This window comes from Cyprinodon variegatus, unplaced genomic scaffold, assembly GCF_000732505.1.
Source record: "Cyprinodon variegatus isolate N-32 unplaced genomic scaffold, C_variegatus-1.0 Scaffold544, whole genome shotgun sequence".
In the NCBI taxonomy this organism is placed as follows: Eukaryota; Metazoa; Chordata; class Actinopteri; order Cyprinodontiformes; family Cyprinodontidae; genus Cyprinodon; species Cyprinodon variegatus.
In genome coordinates, this window is record NW_015150997.1 from 447,820 (window position 1) to 466,893 (window position 19,074).

General features: G+C 39.7%; 3 protein-coding genes across 4 annotated transcripts in view; 1 reads left to right on the forward strand and 2 right to left on the reverse strand.

The window, feature by feature from the left end:
* cyfip1 (cytoplasmic FMR1 interacting protein 1) overlaps positions 1-1,093 on the forward strand; it is a 44,922-nt gene extending 43,829 nt beyond the window's left edge. Inside the window, exon 31 of the mRNA XM_015391493.1 lies at positions 374-1,093. Coding sequence (XP_015246979.1) covers positions 374-538 — 165 coding nt within the window. The 3' untranslated portion in view covers positions 539-1,093. The remainder of the gene's footprint in view (positions 1-373) is intronic.
* Positions 644-8,399, reverse strand: nipa2 (non imprinted in Prader-Willi/Angelman syndrome 2). Of its 2 annotated transcripts, none has more exons than XM_015391495.1 (6): positions 8,106-8,399; positions 7,343-7,564; positions 5,812-5,868; positions 5,566-5,656; positions 5,289-5,449; positions 644-2,016 (listed from the first exon to the last, which is right to left on the reverse strand). In XM_015391495.1, exons 2-6 carry the CDS (start codon positions 7,479-7,481, stop codon positions 1,367-1,369), a joined length of 1,098 nt encoding a protein of 365 aa, XP_015246981.1. In that variant the 5' UTR covers positions 7,482-7,564; positions 8,106-8,399; the 3' UTR covers positions 644-1,366. The 2 variants fall into 2 exon arrangements, with proteins under 2 accessions (XP_015246981.1, XP_015246980.1); XM_015391494.1 differs by lacking the exon at positions 8,106-8,399 and adding an exon at positions 7,643-7,797.
* A 9,401-nt stretch (positions 8,400-17,800) lies between these two features.
* Positions 17,801-19,074, reverse strand: part of nipa1 (non imprinted in Prader-Willi/Angelman syndrome 1) — a 5,313-nt gene continuing 4,039 nt past the window's right edge. The window contains exons 4-5 of the mRNA XM_015391484.1: positions 18,727-18,884; positions 17,801-18,650 (exon numbers count right to left, since the gene is read on the reverse strand). Coding sequence (XP_015246970.1) covers positions 18,142-18,650; positions 18,727-18,884 — 667 coding nt within the window. The 3' untranslated portion in view covers positions 17,801-18,141. The remainder of the gene's footprint in view (positions 18,651-18,726; positions 18,885-19,074) is intronic.

The following is a 19,074-nucleotide window of genomic DNA, read 5'->3' on the forward strand; positions in this document are numbered from 1 at the left end:
ACGGTATCGGTCATTAGAAGAGTTGACGTCACAGCCTTTTGAAAACACCCTTTGCTCACCTGCGGCGCTGGCTCGCTCTGCCGTATTTTTTTTTTCTTCCCCCGTTTCAGTCAAGTGGATGTGATGACGGCGGCGGTGGATGATGCATTAATCGCGCGACAACTAATCAATGATGAAATTCGTTGCCAACGCTTTTAAAAGTCGATTTTTATCGATTCGTTGTTGCAGCCCTACATCCAATCATTTCAGCTTAGTTTTGGGGAAGAATTATGCTCTGATTTGTAGTTACCGATCTGTCGTTAGAATATTTTAAATAGAGGGGCTCTTAATTAAAGCATTTTAACTCAGAAAATGTAATATTTTCTTTCTCTAGCCTCTGAAGAAGATGGTGGACCGAATCCGCAAATTCCAGGTCCTCAACAACGAGATCTTTGCCATCCTGAACAAATACATGAAGTCTGGAGACGGAGAGAACCTGCCGGTGGAACACGTCCGCTGCTTCCAGCCACCGATCCATCAGTCGCTCGCCAGCAGCTGAGGAGTTACCGCTCCTCTGTCCTCAACGCCGTCGGCATTCTCCACAACTTTCCATTTGCCTTCAGTGGCATAAGGACCATTTACTACAATAAGGGGCCACTTTACTTTTTTTTTTTGTATTCACTTGTGCCTTATAAGAATAGATACCGCCCTTTTTTTTTTAAAAAAAGAGCTATTTTGTACTTGCAGGTAGCCGTAGTTCAGGCAGGGAAATTAGTATTTAAGGGTTTGCAGTGGTGAAACAGTAAAAGGTGAATCTATTTTATGAAAGGAAAAAAAAGGTGACATTATAAACATGCATGCTCCAGCGTTTTTAGAGAATACTGAGAATTAACATCCATGTCAAATTATTCACTGTGCCTTGTGTTTGAAAACTTTTAATCATTTTAATTCAATAAATATGTAACAAATCTGTTTTGTCAAGTTTCTCTGTAAAAAGTTCCCACCCACCTGCAGGAACGTTCCAAACAAATCACTTTCAAGTGTCACAAAAAAAAAAAGGTCAATCATAATAAAGTTCTTGTGAGATGAAGTCATTGTCAGAAGGTCCTCAAACCAGAACATATTAGCTTTTATATTTCTGATTGCTAGAAAGTAAGTCAGTGCATTGAAATCCAGGTAGATAAAGAATTTCTGTAAAAAAATATTTACAGCTACAGAGGAACGCAGGTGAGTTAACCAGATGACAGTCTGAGTAAATTAAGGCAAATTAAAAGAAATACAATCTACTGGTCCATCTGTGTCCCCTCCCCTCACAGTTGATTGTCTCATTGTTTTATAAGCTAACAGCAACCACGCAAACCGTTGAGTCTGAGGAGAAAGATGTTTGTTAAACATCTAGAGAGGAAGTCATTGCTCCGTTCCTTCTGGAGACGCTATCGAAGGGCAAAGCCCTGTCGTCCAAGTCCTCTGTGGACTCCCGCAGCAGTTCGTAGTTGCTATGGGAGGCCGTGCCATTGGCTGCCGGAGCGTTGCGCTCGTCCTTCCTTATTGAGAAGGCCAGGGTTGCCAGACTGACGCTGACGTCCTTGAAGGCGTGAAGCAGAAAGATGCCCACGATGATTGTGAGGAAGCCGCTGAGGGTCCCGATGACGTCGCCCGCGCCCATGTGCTCCCACTCTTTGAAGAGGATGGCGGAGCAGGTGAGCACCGACGTGGTGAAGAACACGTAGTAGATGGGCGTCACCAGGGAGGTGTTGAAGATGTCCAGGGCCTTGTTCAGGTAGTTGATCTGGGTGCTCACGCAGCCCACCAGACTCAGGAGGAGGATCCAGGACAGGGGGATTTTAAAGACGTTTTCCCCAGCGATGGCCTCCTTGATGGCGATGCCGAGTCCTTTGACACAGGACACCGAGAGCGCCCCGATTACGGAGCAGATGGTGATGTAGACGAGGATATTGGTCTGACCGTGACGGGGGGAAACCACAAAGATGAAGATGAGAGCCACGATGACCACAAGGGTGGCAAAAACTACAAACCCTTTAAAAAGGAGAAAAAAAAGATTTAATATTCAATCCTTTGGAAAAATATTCAGCACACTTAGTCATTAATATATTAATATAATTAAGTCATTAAATTATATATATATATTTTTTAAATTAAGGCCCTAATTGGCGTTTAAAATGCTTTATTTTCCTCAGATATGAGATCTAAATTTTTCCACGCGTTTGCGTGGAACTTCCAGTTTATCATAAAGCCGTATATATTTGGAAAAGAAGCTTGAGGCGGAGAAAAAGCTAGAGAATGGGGAAATGCAAATTTAAACAAAAGTGGCTGGAAATCGAGGAATTCTGGACATGGCTGCAGCCTTTAGACGGTAAAGATGACAAAGGATTTTGTTGTGTTTATATATATATATATATATACACATATATATATATATATGAATGAGAGTCATGGGTACTTCTTGATGGCATTAAAATTATTTCCAAGAGCATTAAAAAGCATTAGTTACTCGTTCCTGTAAAAACCCTGTTATTACAACCACTAACTTTAAGGCATTTTGTTAGGATTTTGTGCGCAGATGTCTAAAGTTAGATCTCAAGATGCTAACAGTTATTCGTAGAAGAATAAAAAGGTGAGAAGGTTTTAAAGAAGGTGGTTTAAGTGGGTAGGAGAGAAAAAACATGCAGAAAATTTCAGACTGATGCATTCAACAGAAAAGCAGGATTTAGATTAGATACTGCTTTTGAGTAAAACTGAAAAGATGCACAACTGACTTCAAACCATCAAATAACAGCATTTCATGAACACAGCAAAAAAAATCTGTATTTTTCAATTACAAAAATGTTAAATGAAAACAACAATAGAGGGAAAATAAAGCAACGCATGAAGCAGACATAATCACTGCACTGCAAAAATGTTCTGAGAATTAGTAAACATTTATAAAAATAAGTGCATTTAACCTTAATTTGAGTAGGAAAATAAGATTATCTTTCAATTGAATGAGCTTTTTTACCCTTAAAATATGATTTAGGTATTATACACCTGAAATAAGACAATACAATTGTTTTATTTTCTATTTCAAATACATAAAACTTCAATATATATTTATTATTTAATAAAAATTCATAATTACAAATAATAACTTCAATATATGTTTATTATTTGTAATTATGAATTTTTATCAAATAGATTTATATTTCAAAATGTCATTTTTCATTTCAAATGGATTTCTGGTTATTTAATGGTGCATTTTTTTTACAGTTTAATGACGGATTAAATAGATTTATATATTAGATAAATGTTACACCAGATTATTTCTTGCTATATTTATTTATTTGGTACATTAATTTATTTTATATTCTGCTCATACACATGAGGGATCGCATCAAAAGGACTGAAAACCATCTTGTGATCCACCAATTGGTGTCTTGGCGTCCTCTTTGGTAATCCCTGAGCTAGACGCTAAAGATGTGGTGCATAACTGTGTAATTAAAGAAATATAGCATATTCTTCCTTTAAAAAAATCACAATAGCAATTAGGTTTTGATTGTTTTACATTTAATTTGACTAAGACATGCATTTTATCATTCAAAGCCTTTAGATGGCGGTAATATGCTTAAAGTTAATCTGCAGCCAGACCAAAGATTTGCAGCTAGGCTGCAGATCCATGCATGCAACCTAGAAGTAAGCAGTTAAAATGTTAAAATGCAAAATTGTTTTAGCAGCACTTTATGGTCAACAAATGGATGTTTACTTTAGCAAGCTATTCTCTTTAAAGATACACAAATCAATAAGGAACATTTAAATTCCAGTTTAAATTGGACATTGTCTGCTAATTTATAGGTCTGCACATCCCTAAATGCAGCCATTTGTCGGCCGTGGTGTCATTTAGAATAAGGAACATAGCAGACGGGTCAAGGAGGAAGTTTAAAGCAACCAGAGTTGGTAAATATAAAAAATATAACAACAGGAAGTATACCAGGCTTTATACAGGACTGAGTAACTCTAATTTAAAGCTTTTTAATGCTCTTAGAAATTATTTCAATGCCATCAACAAGACTCTCGTATATATATGTATCTCTCGTATATATATGTATATAAAAATCAGCAAAATCAGACCCGCGCAAATATATTATTGCAATATATCTGATGAAATTTTTAAAAACTTTTTTCTTTAATAAAGCATTTTAAATACCATGATAATAACATTTAATGAATTTTAATGCCAATTAAGGCCTTAATTAAAAAAATAATTGAACGAATGATTATTAATGAGCCGTGGAAACCCTGTATACAGAGATATCACAATACACCTATACTGAGAAAAATTGGAAAGCAGAACATAAAATTACAACGGCATCCAGGGGTCATGTTGATTCAGGAGGAGCTGCTAACTCTACAAAGAGCATAAAGATTGATAAATTGAGCCACCTGTTGCAAACCAACACTAAATACTACCATGAGCACACTGAAGCATGTAGTGGCAGCATTATGCTGTGGGGTGGTTTTTATTCAGTGGCGACAGGGAAGCTACTTAGAAATAAAAAGCTTTGAAGGACTTTAAGCTGTGGAGTTTCTTCTTCCAGCAGGACAGCGACCCTGAACAGCTGGATGGAACTGCAAAGGAAGACGACTCAAAGGAGCTGAATGGAAACTACTACGAATTATTTGGAAAATCTGTTTAGTTCCCCTCAATTTCTATGGAGTGAATTTTGTTCCATTATTTTTGCAGGCAAAGAACACATTTTGTAAATTTGGGGGGAAAAAATAAACATACAATCCAGGAATTAAAGAAAAAAAAAAGTATTTTCTTTCAATTTTTACAAATTTGATTCTTTTATATTTGCATTTTCATTGATCTGGATGGACGTTAGCAACAACATTTTTATTGGTCAAGAGTGAGTGTTTGTATTGTGCTGCAAGTGAAGAGAATGGGATCTGTGGAGGGAATGAATGGAAATCACTTACCTCAATCTAAAAAAAATTAAATTTGAAAAAATATTTAAAAAGTAAAAACTAAAAAAATGTAGATGTGTGAATTTTTTTTTTTTAAAGTTACTTCCATAACCTTTTTTTTTAATTTATTTAAGTTTTTCAAAGTTTCATTTCTGGATTGAATATTTTTCAAATTTCCATTTACAACACTAAATAATGGAGCTAAATGCACTCCGTAAGTTTGACCCTTCATGTTCATCTATCACATCTATTAAATTCTAACAAATACAATAATGTATGTGACCATATTGTTGCTAAATGCCAGCGATCAGCTGATTTAAAAACACGTTTTGGTTTGGTTCTCTCCGTACCTGGGTCCACCAGCTTCTTGGCCATGTCCTCGAGGCTCGCGATCTCCTCCTCCTTCGGAGCGTGGATCACCATGGTGGTGGAGCCAAGGATGCTCAGCAGGCAGCCAAGCTTCCCGTGCAGGTTTAACCGCTCTGTCAGGAAGTACGACGACAGCACAGCGCTGCAAAAAAAAAAACAAAAAAAACACCCGTCATGGAAATTTTAAACCCAAGAGGGCACAGAAAGATGCTTTAAAAACAAAGCATAATTGTTCACTATGGATCATTTGTGCCATACCTGACGAGCACGCTAAGGGCTCCTAGAGGCGTGACGAGGGTTGCAGGAGCAAAAGCATACGCTGCAAAGTTAGCCGCTTCTCCAGCACCCACTGAAACCAAGTTAGCATACCATCAGAATGTGTCGCAATAGACTCCATTGTACTGTGCTCTAACTGGACACCTTCCCACTGCAGCACAAACACTGATGTAATTCAGTTAAGTGTCTTTTTTTATAGCTCCAGATTAATAATCCATTATCACTCACTTGATAGTAATCCAGCCCACCAGAGCCATTCTTTAAGATATGCATGACCGCCCTGCCCTGGAAAAACAGAAAAAATAAGCATCATAGTAAATATTTGATTTGGTGTCAACCACAGCGATAAAACAAAGAATAAATATAAACAAGAATCACTTTATTTAGTTTTTTTAATCCCACTCTGATAATGAAATTAATTCTGACCTTTAACCTTTGTGTGACTTTACTTTTCCCTAAATAGTCATCTAATTTTCAGATTATTACTACAAAATGTTTACATTTCCAAACGAGGCTAAAGCTGTGATTCATCAGGGTCTAATATAGAGCGGATCTAAATCAATTGGAAGTGATAATGACTGAGCCATAGGGCTTTACCATAAATTGATTTATTGATTCATTTAAGGAGGAGAATATTGATTTTTTTTTCTCAACCAATGCACTACCGGGACTTTTATTTTTAAGAGTAATAGACCAGTTTATTGTGTAACACTAGCTTCAAACATGTTCTATTTTTCCATTGTTTACTATGGCGAAGTCTGTTACCTTGTTTAACAAGCTGCTTGGATTTAGCTGCACTTTGAATTCAGGTTCAGTCCCAGAAGGAATGACGCAACTAAAACCACCTTCCTTTTCTTTTTATCTTCTTGTTTTATTTAAACTAAATAGGGGGATATAAAATCAATCATACACAAATTTAATTTAAAAAAGCTATTTTATGCCATATTGCAAAGCTCCAATGAGGCCGCCTAGTTGCAATTTTCAAAATAAGGCTTACAAATACTCATCCAATGAAAAGCCACAACATTTTGAAATTTTGTGCAACAGCAAAGCTTCTTCTCATTTCATCTGAAACATTTTTGCAAAGCAGGGTTTTGTAAGACTACTGAAACTAAACCAGTAATTAAAAAAATAATCATGTTTGTTTTTCCAAACTGGAATCCAGCTTCTTCAGTGACATGAACAAAAATTATCTAAAAAGGCCTTGAAATTAAGGTTGTAGATGATTCTTAAAATGTTTTTCTTTCTATTTTGTGGTTTTGACTATAAAGAAAGTTGTATAAAAATGTTCAAAAATACTGCTAAGCAGTTGTTTGGACTCTAGTTTGGAAACATGACCAACGAGCAGCATACAAATGTTGTGTAAATGAATTTAGGATATATATATATATATATATATATATATATATATATATGATGTTTTTTCTACATCCTTTTGTGATCTGAATGTTCAAACAAACATAATCACCTTTAGATCTGAGGAAAAGTTCAAGTCAGAAGTGGATATTAATGATTACCAGCAGTATATAATGCTGCTGGTGACAAGCAAATACATGTGAGCACACCCTGCACTAGAGGTCTGGTTTAAACACGCCTTGAATACACTGGGGCAGGGATCAGCCAGTTTCCTGACTGGTCTGACTTCTCGTCTCGCTGTCAGCGACGCACATCAGCAGCAGGGAGTGTCTCCAGGCGACTGGCAGATTTAAACAGTGATGCGATGTCAGCTGTGATCTGAAGGGGAGGGAAGGGTCACTACCTGCCCGCATGGATCCCTTCTTAGCCAGCCTCAGGAGTCCTTTCTTCTTGAGGATAAAGCTTCCACCGATGAAGATGCTGGAGCTTATGGCCAAAGCCAGGCCGATGTAGAAGTCGTACTTCCCCCGGTCCTGACCCATGGTGAGGCTGGATGAGTTGGACTGATTTCTCACATCTACCACCAAGCAGGGAAGATTCTCACCAAAGGAGCAGCTCTGCTCACCTGAAAGAAGAAAAAAAAAACAGAAAACACTCATCAGATGCAACAGACTCCCCATCAACACTGACAGCAGGAACCTACCATTAAAACTGGAAACATTACAAAGTGGAAAGCCATAATCTGACAGATTGGAGGAATCCATCTGAGGTGCAGATCGCTGAGGAGCATATAATCCTCTCTGTCACCTCATCCCATACAAAGCAATGACTAAGACTGATCATATCCAACCGGTTGTCTGAGTGTTGTTACACATAAAAAGCCTTGCGAAACTCGGTCAGCTGCTATGCAAATGAAGGGATGAGGAATCAGGAAATAGCATTCCTCTGATGGGATTGATAATCTGGCCACGCCAGGTGCACCTTGTAAGGAAGATAATTTTCACAAAAAATCAGATTGACTTTAACTTTATCATAAAGAGATGTTTTAATAAAATGTTAACAAATGTTTAATTTTGGCTAAACATAAGATACAGGTAGACCGGAAATGAAGGGTTAGCTCCTGTTAGCATCGCTGCTAGCTGCCCGGCCGGCCGACCGGCGGTTACCTGCTCAGAATGAGGCCGCTTCCCTCTGGAGGAAAAGCGAACAGCGGCGGGGAGAGGACGGCGTCTGGCCAGCCTGCTTCTTGGTTTGGTTTGTTCAGCGGCGTCACATGCTGCTTCCTCCACCTTTAACCGAGGAGCTCCGCAGGAGGACCGCCGCACAGCGAGGCTCTTCTTCTGCTTATCAGGGCAGCGCGGTGGACTGTGTGCCCTCCGCAGGCTGGAACCCAGAAGCACACAGATCATTGACAGACTGCTGGGACAGAGGGAGGATCACCGCTCACTTTATCTGACATCACGCTGGAGAGGGAATAACAAAAGCTTCATTCAAAATATTCCTACATTTTTAAGGGAAATTAAAGGAAAACGTGGGATCAGATTCTGATCAGAGGCGGTCCTAACTCACATGAGGCCCTGAGGAGGGCCCCAAAAATCTATATTTGTTCAGATTCTGGTTCATCATTAGTCAGTTTGCAAAAATAATCATTCAGACAGTAGGCCAGATATATTAATTAAAATATGCTCTGTCTGCTTCAATGGGCAACTATCAGTAAACAAAGATTGCAGTTGCTTAGGGGCCCCATCACTGACTCCTGTTTGGCCCCCTGCTCAATTGTGGACTAGGACATCTCTTTGCAGTTGTAATGATTCAAAAATTTCTATTTTACCCGCCTGATGCTAATCTGTCTGACCGGACCTTATTTATAGCGCAACGCATGGCAGATTTCACCACGATGGTGAGCCGTTTAAACACGACACCAATAGCAAAGCAGACGGTGGTACTTTTAATTACTATGTTATTAACTGTGTATAGTTCATTAGACTGTTAGTAAAAAATACACTTATATATGTAACATAGTTAAAATGGTTTTGTTTAAATCCTGCTGAAAAGCACCATCTGCTGGTAAAAAAGTGCAACGCATTCACCTTAGACGGAACGGGGTATTATGGGTAATCCTTAGAACTATGAGCATCACTCATGAGGTTACGTGTTTCTGCTATGTGATAAAGAAATATTAGTTATGCATTTTATAAAATATGTTTATGGTTTTCGTTTTTTGCATATTATTGAAATATGTTTAGTCCAGGTTATGCTAGTCCTGTTATTATAACGTTTTTGTAGCAGTTTAGAAATGTTTAGCTCATGAGAAAGTGTGGTGGGAATTTCCCACAGAGTAACACTATGGCTCCTCCTTGCAGGAGCTTATTTTATGCCAGAGACTGACCTTACCTTGATGCCCATTGTGTGAACTGGAGATGGAGAATTAAAGAAAAACAACTGATGCCAACTCGATCTCTGTGTCATTTATTGCCACACTTAAGAGAAGCCACCAGAACCACATAGGCCACATATATATTATGTTTCAAACCGCAATAAAGATCTTAAAAGAACGATGTATTTGAGTATTTTACTCTTTACAATACAACTTTGAATTATGGGTAATCCAGAGCGACGATTAAAACCATAACCGTTACGTATAATGTGTTAGTGACGATGGATACCAAAAGGAGGTACTTAAGCGGATTCCAGAAAAGAAAAAGCAAAGAGCAGCTGGAAGAATGGAAAAAAACTTCCCAAAAAAAAAAAACACATTCTTTCAAAGAACCTGAAGAGGGAGTGGTGAACGTTGCTGCTTCAGTGAGTGAAGATTGCGACCAGGAGATGAATGGAGAGAGCGTGGGTAAGGAGGGGGGCCGTGAAACTGAAGGTAGCCCGATAAGACTCATTTTACAGCAGGATATACTAAAGTTGTCCATGTCTAGTGAAGGTGAAGAATGAAGAAGCGTGTAGGGTTGTCTGCAGTGGCAGCGGGGGATGGGGTGTTGTAGTTCGTATGGGGCCCACCCAGATAATGTTGCTTACGGGCCTATTGTTGTGTTGTTAGGCCATTGGTCTGCCTTGTCTCATAGTAGCTTCGCCTTGTCTGTTCCTGTTTGGCTGTGACTCCATCCTGGAGAAAAATCAGCTGTGCTGCTGCCATCAACACAGTTGTTTATAGATGTTGGGAGATCAGCCTGTTTTTCAGTGTAGTCCTGTTTCTCTGGCTGTGACTGGCTGGATGTGCTCTCTTCATTCTTTGGCATGGGAGTTGACTCAAAGCTTGTCTGTCTGGCTGTATGTGTCCTGGATGGGGCCGCCTTTTACAGTTGATTTTTGTATCTCTGCTTCTGTCTCCTTGAACCCCAGTTGGCCTCAGCAGATGGCCACTCACACTGAGCCTGGTTTTAATGGAGGTTTCTTCCTGTTAAAAGGGAGTTTTTCCTCTCCACTGAAGCTACAAACATGCTTAGTGTGAAGGATTGCGGAAGAGTCAATGAGTCGATGCAATCAACTGGTTTTCCTTAGATAGAAAACTTTGAATCAATTTGACTGGATGATCTGGTTGAACTGTAAAGTGCCTTGAGATGACATGTGTTGTGAAATGGCGCTATAGAAATAAACTGAACTGAATGTTCACGGATGTTTGTAAAATGCACTAAGGCTGCAGCCAAACCTCTGAGGGAGAAAGGCGTACATCTAGTGATGTATATAGACAACTTGCTAATTGTAGCACAGTCCCCAGAGGAGCTCATGATGCACTATGTGATACTTATATCTCATCTGACAGCTCTGGGATTTTCAAATTGCAAAAAAAATGCATTTTAACCCCAGTGCAAACAATCACTTTTTTGGCCCGTCTCTAAACTAGTGTTGCGCCAATACCATTTTTTGCCCTGATACCTGGCTATGCATTATTAGCCGATACCAATACCATACCGATACCATCTGTTTGAAATTAATGTGTGTGTGTATATATGAAGAACTGCATACTACTTGGATGTAAAATAATTGCCATCATGGCTTTGTCAAGCTGCTGCCTACCTTTGTGAAGTAGGAAAAAGACTAATAGGAAGTGACTCCAGTAGAACTTTTTATTGCCTACCTAACATGGGTGACAATAGTTGAATAAACTTTTGGCTCCCAAAATGGTATCGTGCCCTATTTGTTGGTACTCGCAGATACCGGTACCACCATTTTAGTGAAGTATCGGTGCATCACTACTCTAAACTCCAAAGAGTTCAGATTGGGCTTCTTGGCTTCTAGGCTTGTCTGGCGCTCCTTAACTGAGGCACACGTTACAATCAGGCTCTGCCACAGACTCCTGGCTGTGGTTGCATCAGTGCTGGCTGTCATCCAGTTTGGCTGTTTGCCTACACGACATTTCTAACGTTGGGTTGTGTCAATCAATCTGATCCCGGTTCTCCATGCACACCGAAGGGTCAGTATCACCAACGTAGGCACAAGCTCTGAGCCCATGGAATAGCTCCACATTTCTCAAAACTGGGGTTTCCATAGGGGCCATCTAAATGAGCATGGTCATCACTATAGATGCACGTTGACAGGTTAGGGTGCCTCGCACTAGGGCATGACAGTGAATCCATTTGGAGCTCACTGACGGACAGCTCACAGAAACTATCTGGAGCTCCTGGTCGCGATGTTACTAAAACATTTTCTGCATTTTTTAATTACGTTTTAGTCTGAACAGACAATATAACTGTGATTGCTTACATCAACAGACAGGGCGGTTTGCCCTCACAACAAGTAAACACACTGACACTCAGACTGGTAATCTGGACCAGCTCACCCCTGTTGCCAATAAGAGTGATTTACATGCTAGAAGTGTCAGGGTTTGGTTGAGGTTTGAGGATCCAGATGCAGAGGCGGAGAGGCTTAGGAGATTTCTTGCAGTTTTAATTATGATAAAACAGAAAACAAAGGCAGGAATCCAAAAATCCAACTAATAATATAAATCAAATCGGAATCTGGGGAAACCAAACATGAGGAGCCAGGTAGAGACGAGGGAGGTAGAAAACAGCATGGGAAGACAGCAATGACAAGGATCCAACAAGGAGTGACAGCAGAGGGAGAGTATAAATTGCTGACTTGGACAAAGGCAGGGCTAACGAGCTGACAAGGAGCAGGTGTGAGAGGAGATAACGAGGGAGCCAAGGGGAAAGGAACACACACACACAAGAGGGCAACAGAGGACAACAGAAAAACATGAGAACTAACATAAATCTAGAAATTACAACAAAACAGGAATTGAACCAATAAAACTAGAAAACAAGGAGCAAAGTACAGTACAACAGAACCAAGACCATGAGAAGAAGTCATGCTGTCGAGAGGCAATCTGGACTACAGGGAGTCAAAACTCCACAATGAGGTTGTAAGTCAATTATAGGAGAGGCAGGGCCAGGCATCAGCTTTGCATCAGAGGAGATGATGGTCAGGGAGGTTTTTCTCCCTGACTGAGCAGGACGTTCTCCTGGGATTTGATCTGCTGGCACACAAGTGACCATAGGTTCTACTGTATGCTTTTCCTCCACTGGAACTCATCCCTTCTACACTGAGCAGGGTGTGAGGAAGGAAACATGCTCATTCTGAAGCTGTTGGCCTTGGAGACAATGGCTAACCGAAATCTTCCAGTCACTCTACGATGAGCCATTGCAGCTCCCTCCTTGCAGAGATTTCCTCATGCAGGCATACGGGGAGATATTTCATACTCATCCAGATCGTATAGCTTTTTGGGCCTCCTGGCCTGGGAGAGGGTGAATCTGACCACCAATGGGCTTTCCCAGAGTGTCGCTAACAAAATTCAGAGTGTAAGGGCTGCCTCCACAGAGCACATGAGAATAAATGGCATGCATTCGAGAGTTGGAGCACAAAAACCATGGTGAGCGCCATGCAGAGCCCAGTGTCAGTTATTATAACACTTTTGAAGGAACTGCTGGATAAAGGCTTGGCTTTCTCTACTGTGAAGGTATACCTTGTCCCTATTTCAGCTCGTCATCTTGGATTTGAGGACAAAAGCGTGGAACAAACCGACTGGTGTGCCAGTTCTTGAAGGGTGCCGGACAACGAGGAGCTTAACCCCACTGTGGGACTTACCTGTTGTGCTTGAGGCCATTGTGTGCACCAGTTGAACTGTTGCATGAAGCTGAGCTCAGTACTGTTATTTCAAACCTTTTCTGATTGCAGTGCTTGGTGCTAAATGTGTGAGCGATATTTAATCATTTTCAGTGAATCAATCCTGTATGCTGTATGTTTTCCATTATGGACTCTAAGGTGGTACTGATCACAAACCCCACTTTAAACCCAACTCTGTCATAACATCCTCTTAAGTCTTAAATCTGAGCAGCTGTTTCTAACATGGTCTCCTCTACACCTGGGCTTGGCACCAAACTGTGGACCTCTATCTGTGCCAGTGCACGAAGCATGAGCTACAATCATGAAAGATGAATGTTTGCCAAGTACTGATATCCTGGAAGGAAACCTCTTCCAGAGTGTTCAGGACCTCAGACTGGGCCCAAGGTTCACCATCCAACAAGACAATGACCCTAAACTCACAGCTAAAATAACAAAGGAGTGGCTTGGGAACAACACTGTGATCATTCCTGACAGGCCGAGCCAGAGCCCTGACCTGAGCCCAATTGAGCATCTCTGGAGAAACCAGAAAATGTCTGTACCAATGGTCAGCATCCAACCTGACAGAACTGGAGAGGATCTGCAAGGAAGAATAGCAGAGGATCCCCAATTTAAAGATGTGATAAATGTGTTGCATCATCCCCATAAGACTCATGACTCAAAAGGATGCTTCTACTCACCCTGAGCAAAGGGCCTGAATACTTCTGAAAATGTGATATTTAAATTTTTCTTTTGTAATTCATTTGCAAAAATTTCAACGTTTCTGGGTTTTTTTTCTGTCAAGCTGGGGTGCTGACTGTACATTAATAAGAAATAAAATGAACTTTATTGATTTTAGCAAATGGCTGCAATGAAACAAAAGGTGAAACATTTTAAGGGGTCTGAATACGTTCTGTACCCACTGTATATAAAGTCATTAAAGTTGTGCTAGCAGAAAGAGTGACTACGGTCGGTGACATCACTGTTTGCTACGTCTGAGCAAGACTGTGATAAGATAACATCTATAAAAATCTCCAATGTGAATGTTTTTGAATTGCTTTATTACATTTTCAATCAATCAACAAGTCTGTATAAATAAAAAAAAAAGATCATGATTACATTGTTAAAAACAATTAAGTATAGATAATATTAAGCCATTTATAACCTGCTCCAGACAATGTTTAGGGAGCAAATAATCAAATCCCTTCTGATTTAGAAGATACAGTTTCTTCTCATGTTTTATTCACCACCAGAGCTCCAGAAACATCTGAATAATTCAAACAGACACTGTATAAGTTCAGGAGTAGATAACTCCAGGGGAGGTCATGTACGTACCCTGCAGAGGACCTGAAGCAGCCTTATTGGTTTACAACCCACTTTACAACCACTGCTTTACTCTGATAGGGGTAATATTGGACGGCTGAAGTTTGAAAAAAGTGGTAACAACTAGGAGTCATTATACAATGAAGGTTTTGTTTATTCTGGAATTAATTAATAATAGGGAGTAAAGGTCAGTCAGCCTTATCATTATGACTACCTGCCTGATATTGAAACTGAACACAAAGAGCCAATGTATCACAAGTGGTTGAAATATTTGCTATTTTCTTTTACTTTTTTTTCCACATGACAACCAAACATCAATGGGCATCACTTCCTTCTCTGACCTCTATTTCAAAACGTTTTATTCTACAAATCTCTGCATTTGAACACCGCCCTCCTCACCAAGCTAGTGAAGTCAAAATGTAAAGAATAAAATTGAAATATAGTGATAATGTAATTAAAGATATTGCCAAAGCACGGACATGATTCCAAGTGCCTAAATTTGCACGGCATCATGAGCTCCCTTTCAGAGGATGTAGGCTTACGAAGCCTAAAAACATGCGGCAAAGCTGATCTGTCATCATTCATGTCCACTGACATTATTATGGGCTTTATTTTTGAAGTTTTTAATTTTCCTTATTGAAAACTTTATTCTAAATACTATATTTCAACTTTATTTCCAACTGTTAGACTTAATTCTGATATAGGGCTGAACCAATCGGATGAATCAATTATTGAACTAATAGTTAACTATTTTAGCAATCGATTAATTGTTAACTGGAGTATAGACTGTAAAACATTCCTTTAGCTGATAGAGTGACCTAACCTGACAACAGCCAGATGCATGTCTCGCTCCGCATGCATCTGGCTGTTGTCAGGTTAAGAGTGACCCACTTAGAGCAGTAATTATACCAACATTGTGAAAAAAATAAATGAATATTCTGCATTTAAGATAAAGAAACTATATATAAGAATCTATATGCTTTATCCAGAACTCCTAAAGTGGAAAAGATTTAGTTTTACCTGGTTTAATTTCGTAAAAAGTCTTCTTTTGCTATCCGATTATTAATCGATAAAATAATCGAATAAATAATGGCAAAATAATCCTTAGTTGTAGCCCTATTCTAAACATTTCGATTTTACTGACTTGGTGAGAAAAAGGGGGGAAAGCATACTTTTATTTTTTCCTCAATGTGGCCCTAATTGAAAAAATCCAACTCTTGATTCAAAATTAGAATTAAACTGCAAAATGTTTTATCTACAAAAGACAGAAAAGAATAAATATTGATTACCACTAATGGACACAATCTCTCTACCAGCATCGTAGGCAGGAGAAAGAGACTTTTTAGGATTAGCTCACATATAAAGTTGCATAACAACATGGACCTCTCCTTTAACAGCAATACAGTAGCTGTATTTACACAAAAATGCAAAGTTTTCCAATTGCAGTATTTCGATTAAATAAGAATTATAATTAAAATTCCACATAAATGTGTTTGTTCACGCGATGACTCTTAAACCACATGGCAGCAGTGGATGTAAACACTTATATAAGATAGAATCCATATTTCGGCCATAGCTCTAGTGCTCATCGCGCTCATCTCCTGAGCTAAATGTAAAACATACTCAGTCTGCTGATCAAATGGTTCTGGACGTCCCTAGGTCCCGGTATAAACAGTGGGGCGATCGTTCCTTTGTGGTTACCACACCTAAACTATGGAACAACCTGCCCCTTGGTCTGCGGGTTCTCATAGATTTGCACCTTTTTAAATCCAGATTAAATACTTTTTTTAAAATTTTTTTTATTGTATGGCACTAGTGGTTCATTTTTCTGATTGTAGGCTGACAGGAAAGGGTACGGAAGAGGATTAGGGCCAGTGGGAAAAAAAAAAAAAAAGTTTACTGATTTTTACATTTTATTTTAGTTTAGTATGGGAAAAAACTCAGAATTCTGACTTTTTTTCCCATGTTAAACTGAAATAAAATTTAAAAATCAGTTAACTTTTTTTTTTTCAGTGGCCCTAATCCTCTTCCGTAAAAGGGGGTATGAGAGAGAGGTAGAGACATGCGGGAAAAGACCACAAGCTGGATTCGAACCCGGGTCTGCTGCGTCGAGAACTAAGGCCTCCGTATATGGGTAGTGCTCACTAACCACAGCGCAACCTGCACGCCCAAAGACTCATTTTTAAAAAAATGGCTTTTAAGACTTAGGACACATTTTTTTATGCTTACGATTTTAGTTTATTTTTGTTTATGCAACGTTTTTATCTTTCTGTGAAGCACTTTGGTCTTCCTGGTGTTGTTGTAAAGTCCTATATAGATAAACTTTGATTAGATTTAATTCAGTCTCCCTATAAATCCAAATAAGTCCCACTATCATCCTGCAAACAGCCCTGGCCTTCGCAGTTTGTTTTTTTCACAAGGCAGTAAGGTCCAGTTGTGGATCATTGCAAAAAAGTGTTTTTCATTAGAGTTTTGTGGAAAATAATAAGAAAAATTTCCATGTGAAGCGCAAAAGTGTTTAAGTGAAAAATGTGAGTTTTTTAAATTGCAGTGGTTATATTTAGCAGATTTATTTTCGTTATAAACATTTGGGCAATTTAAATGTTAATGTAAACACAGTTTTATGGGTGTACTGGTCCATTGCCTATCCTATTCTGGCCCATGGTCTGTCGCCCAAAAGAGCGCAGAATGACCAATCAGCAAGATGTCACCTGACTGTATAAAATAAAATGTGTTCAAATTTGTGGTTGTGAGATAAGTACTCCTGCAAGGCACCTTATAGTTACTATAATTCAGCTTTACAGCCTCTTTTCAAGTTAACTCAGGGGTTGGCAACCCGCAGCTCCAGAGCCGCATGTGGCTCTTTAGCGCCCCCTTGCGGCTCTCTGGAGCTTCGTGCAGGAGGTCAAACAAACATTAATTGTTTTCCAATGCTGTAAATATTTGTATAATAAATACATTTAAATTTGAGTCATAACCATAGAGATCAGTGGTCATAACCTGCAACCAGCGCGGCGTGGTGCCGGGCAAACAAACCTGCAGGTGTTTCTCAGACCATGGATTCCAAAGGGAAAAAAGGAAGATAGGTGATGAGAAAAGAGGATTCAAAGAATGGATTAGTCATTGGCTTTCATTATCAATGCGGAAGGATTGCCTGCATTTTTACTTTGTAATGAGAGGTTTAAAAAAAAGAAAAAAGAAAAAGGAAAGTAAGTTTCCAGGGAAGACTACCGGTAAATACGCAGCTGATCACAAAGTTGGGAGTGAGAGAAAAAGTGCATTTGCAGAACTTCTGGATAAATGAAAGGAGAGCAAAGATAGATTTCCTCCCTCACCTCATCCTGCTATGTGACATTTGCTCCAGGATAAACATTTAATCTTTAATGCTTATTTTACATTTCAGCCCACATAGTCCTCTTCTATAGTGGGATAATACACTTAGTTTCATACGAGGCATATATAAGACTTTTACATTTTTGCAGCTCCAGACAGATTTATTTTTTGGTTTTTTGGTCCAATATGGCTCTTTGAGCAGTTTGGTTTGCCAACCCCTGAGTTAACTGAATCCTTATTTCTGCTGTTGACACAAACCCTTTAGGCACAGAATGTCATTTTCTTTTATACCAAATCTGAGCTTCTGTTCATTTATAAACTGCCACGACACACTCACTGTTTTCTTCCTCACATTGATCTGGTCAAAGGTCACGGCTGACCGATGCATCTTGTAGCTTTGGTCACTAATATGGGAGGTAGTTCAGAGCAAACAGAGTTTCAGTCTGATTTTGTCCGTGCCTCTTTCTCCTTCCAAGTAATCAGAGCTTCCTGGGAGATTCTAAGTAAGATCACTCCTACACACACCGTTGTTAAACCACAGAGCATGGCCAGGCTGTCGCTCACCGTGAGTGCCGTCCACTCCTTGAACAGGAGGGCAGAGGCAAAGATCACGGTGGACGTGAACGTCACGTAATATATAGCTTCGAATATGTTGGAGCTGAAGCTCTCCAAGGCTTTATTGATGAAGAAGAACTGGATCAGGATGCTGAGCGCTAGCGCCCCCAGCAGGCCAAGGAAGAGAGCCAGGGCTCTGGTGTTCGACGGCCCCTCAGTAAACACATCAGGGGCCACCAAGCCAAGCCCTTTGCTGCTCGGAACGGTGAAGCTTCCCAGGAGCGAACATATAGCGACGTACACCATGATGTTGGATGTGCCGTGAGCCGGAGCGACCCACACGATCAGAGCGATCAAAAGCAGGACCACGAGCACGATGTAAGTTACAAACACTGCGAGACAGAAAAATCCAAGGGTGAGCGACGCAATCCAGCATATTTCATCCGAATAATGTGAAGAGTTCATCACCTGGATCTGACAGCCTTTCTTCGAACTCCTCTCTAGATGCGGCCACCTCTTTAGGGGCGTGGATAATCAACAAGACCGCACCACTGCAACAGAGCACACATCCGAGCTTCCCGAGGATGTTTAAATGTTCCTCCAGGATCCAAGAAGCCAGCACAGCACTGCATCACAAAAAAACATTACTACATTATATACATGTAAAAGCCAGTAAATTAGAATATTTTGAAAAACTTGATTTATTTCAGTAATGCATTCAAAAGGTGTAACTTGTACATTATATTTATTCATTGCACACAGACTGATGCATTCAAATGTTCATTTCATTTAATTTTGATGATTTGAAGTGGCAAC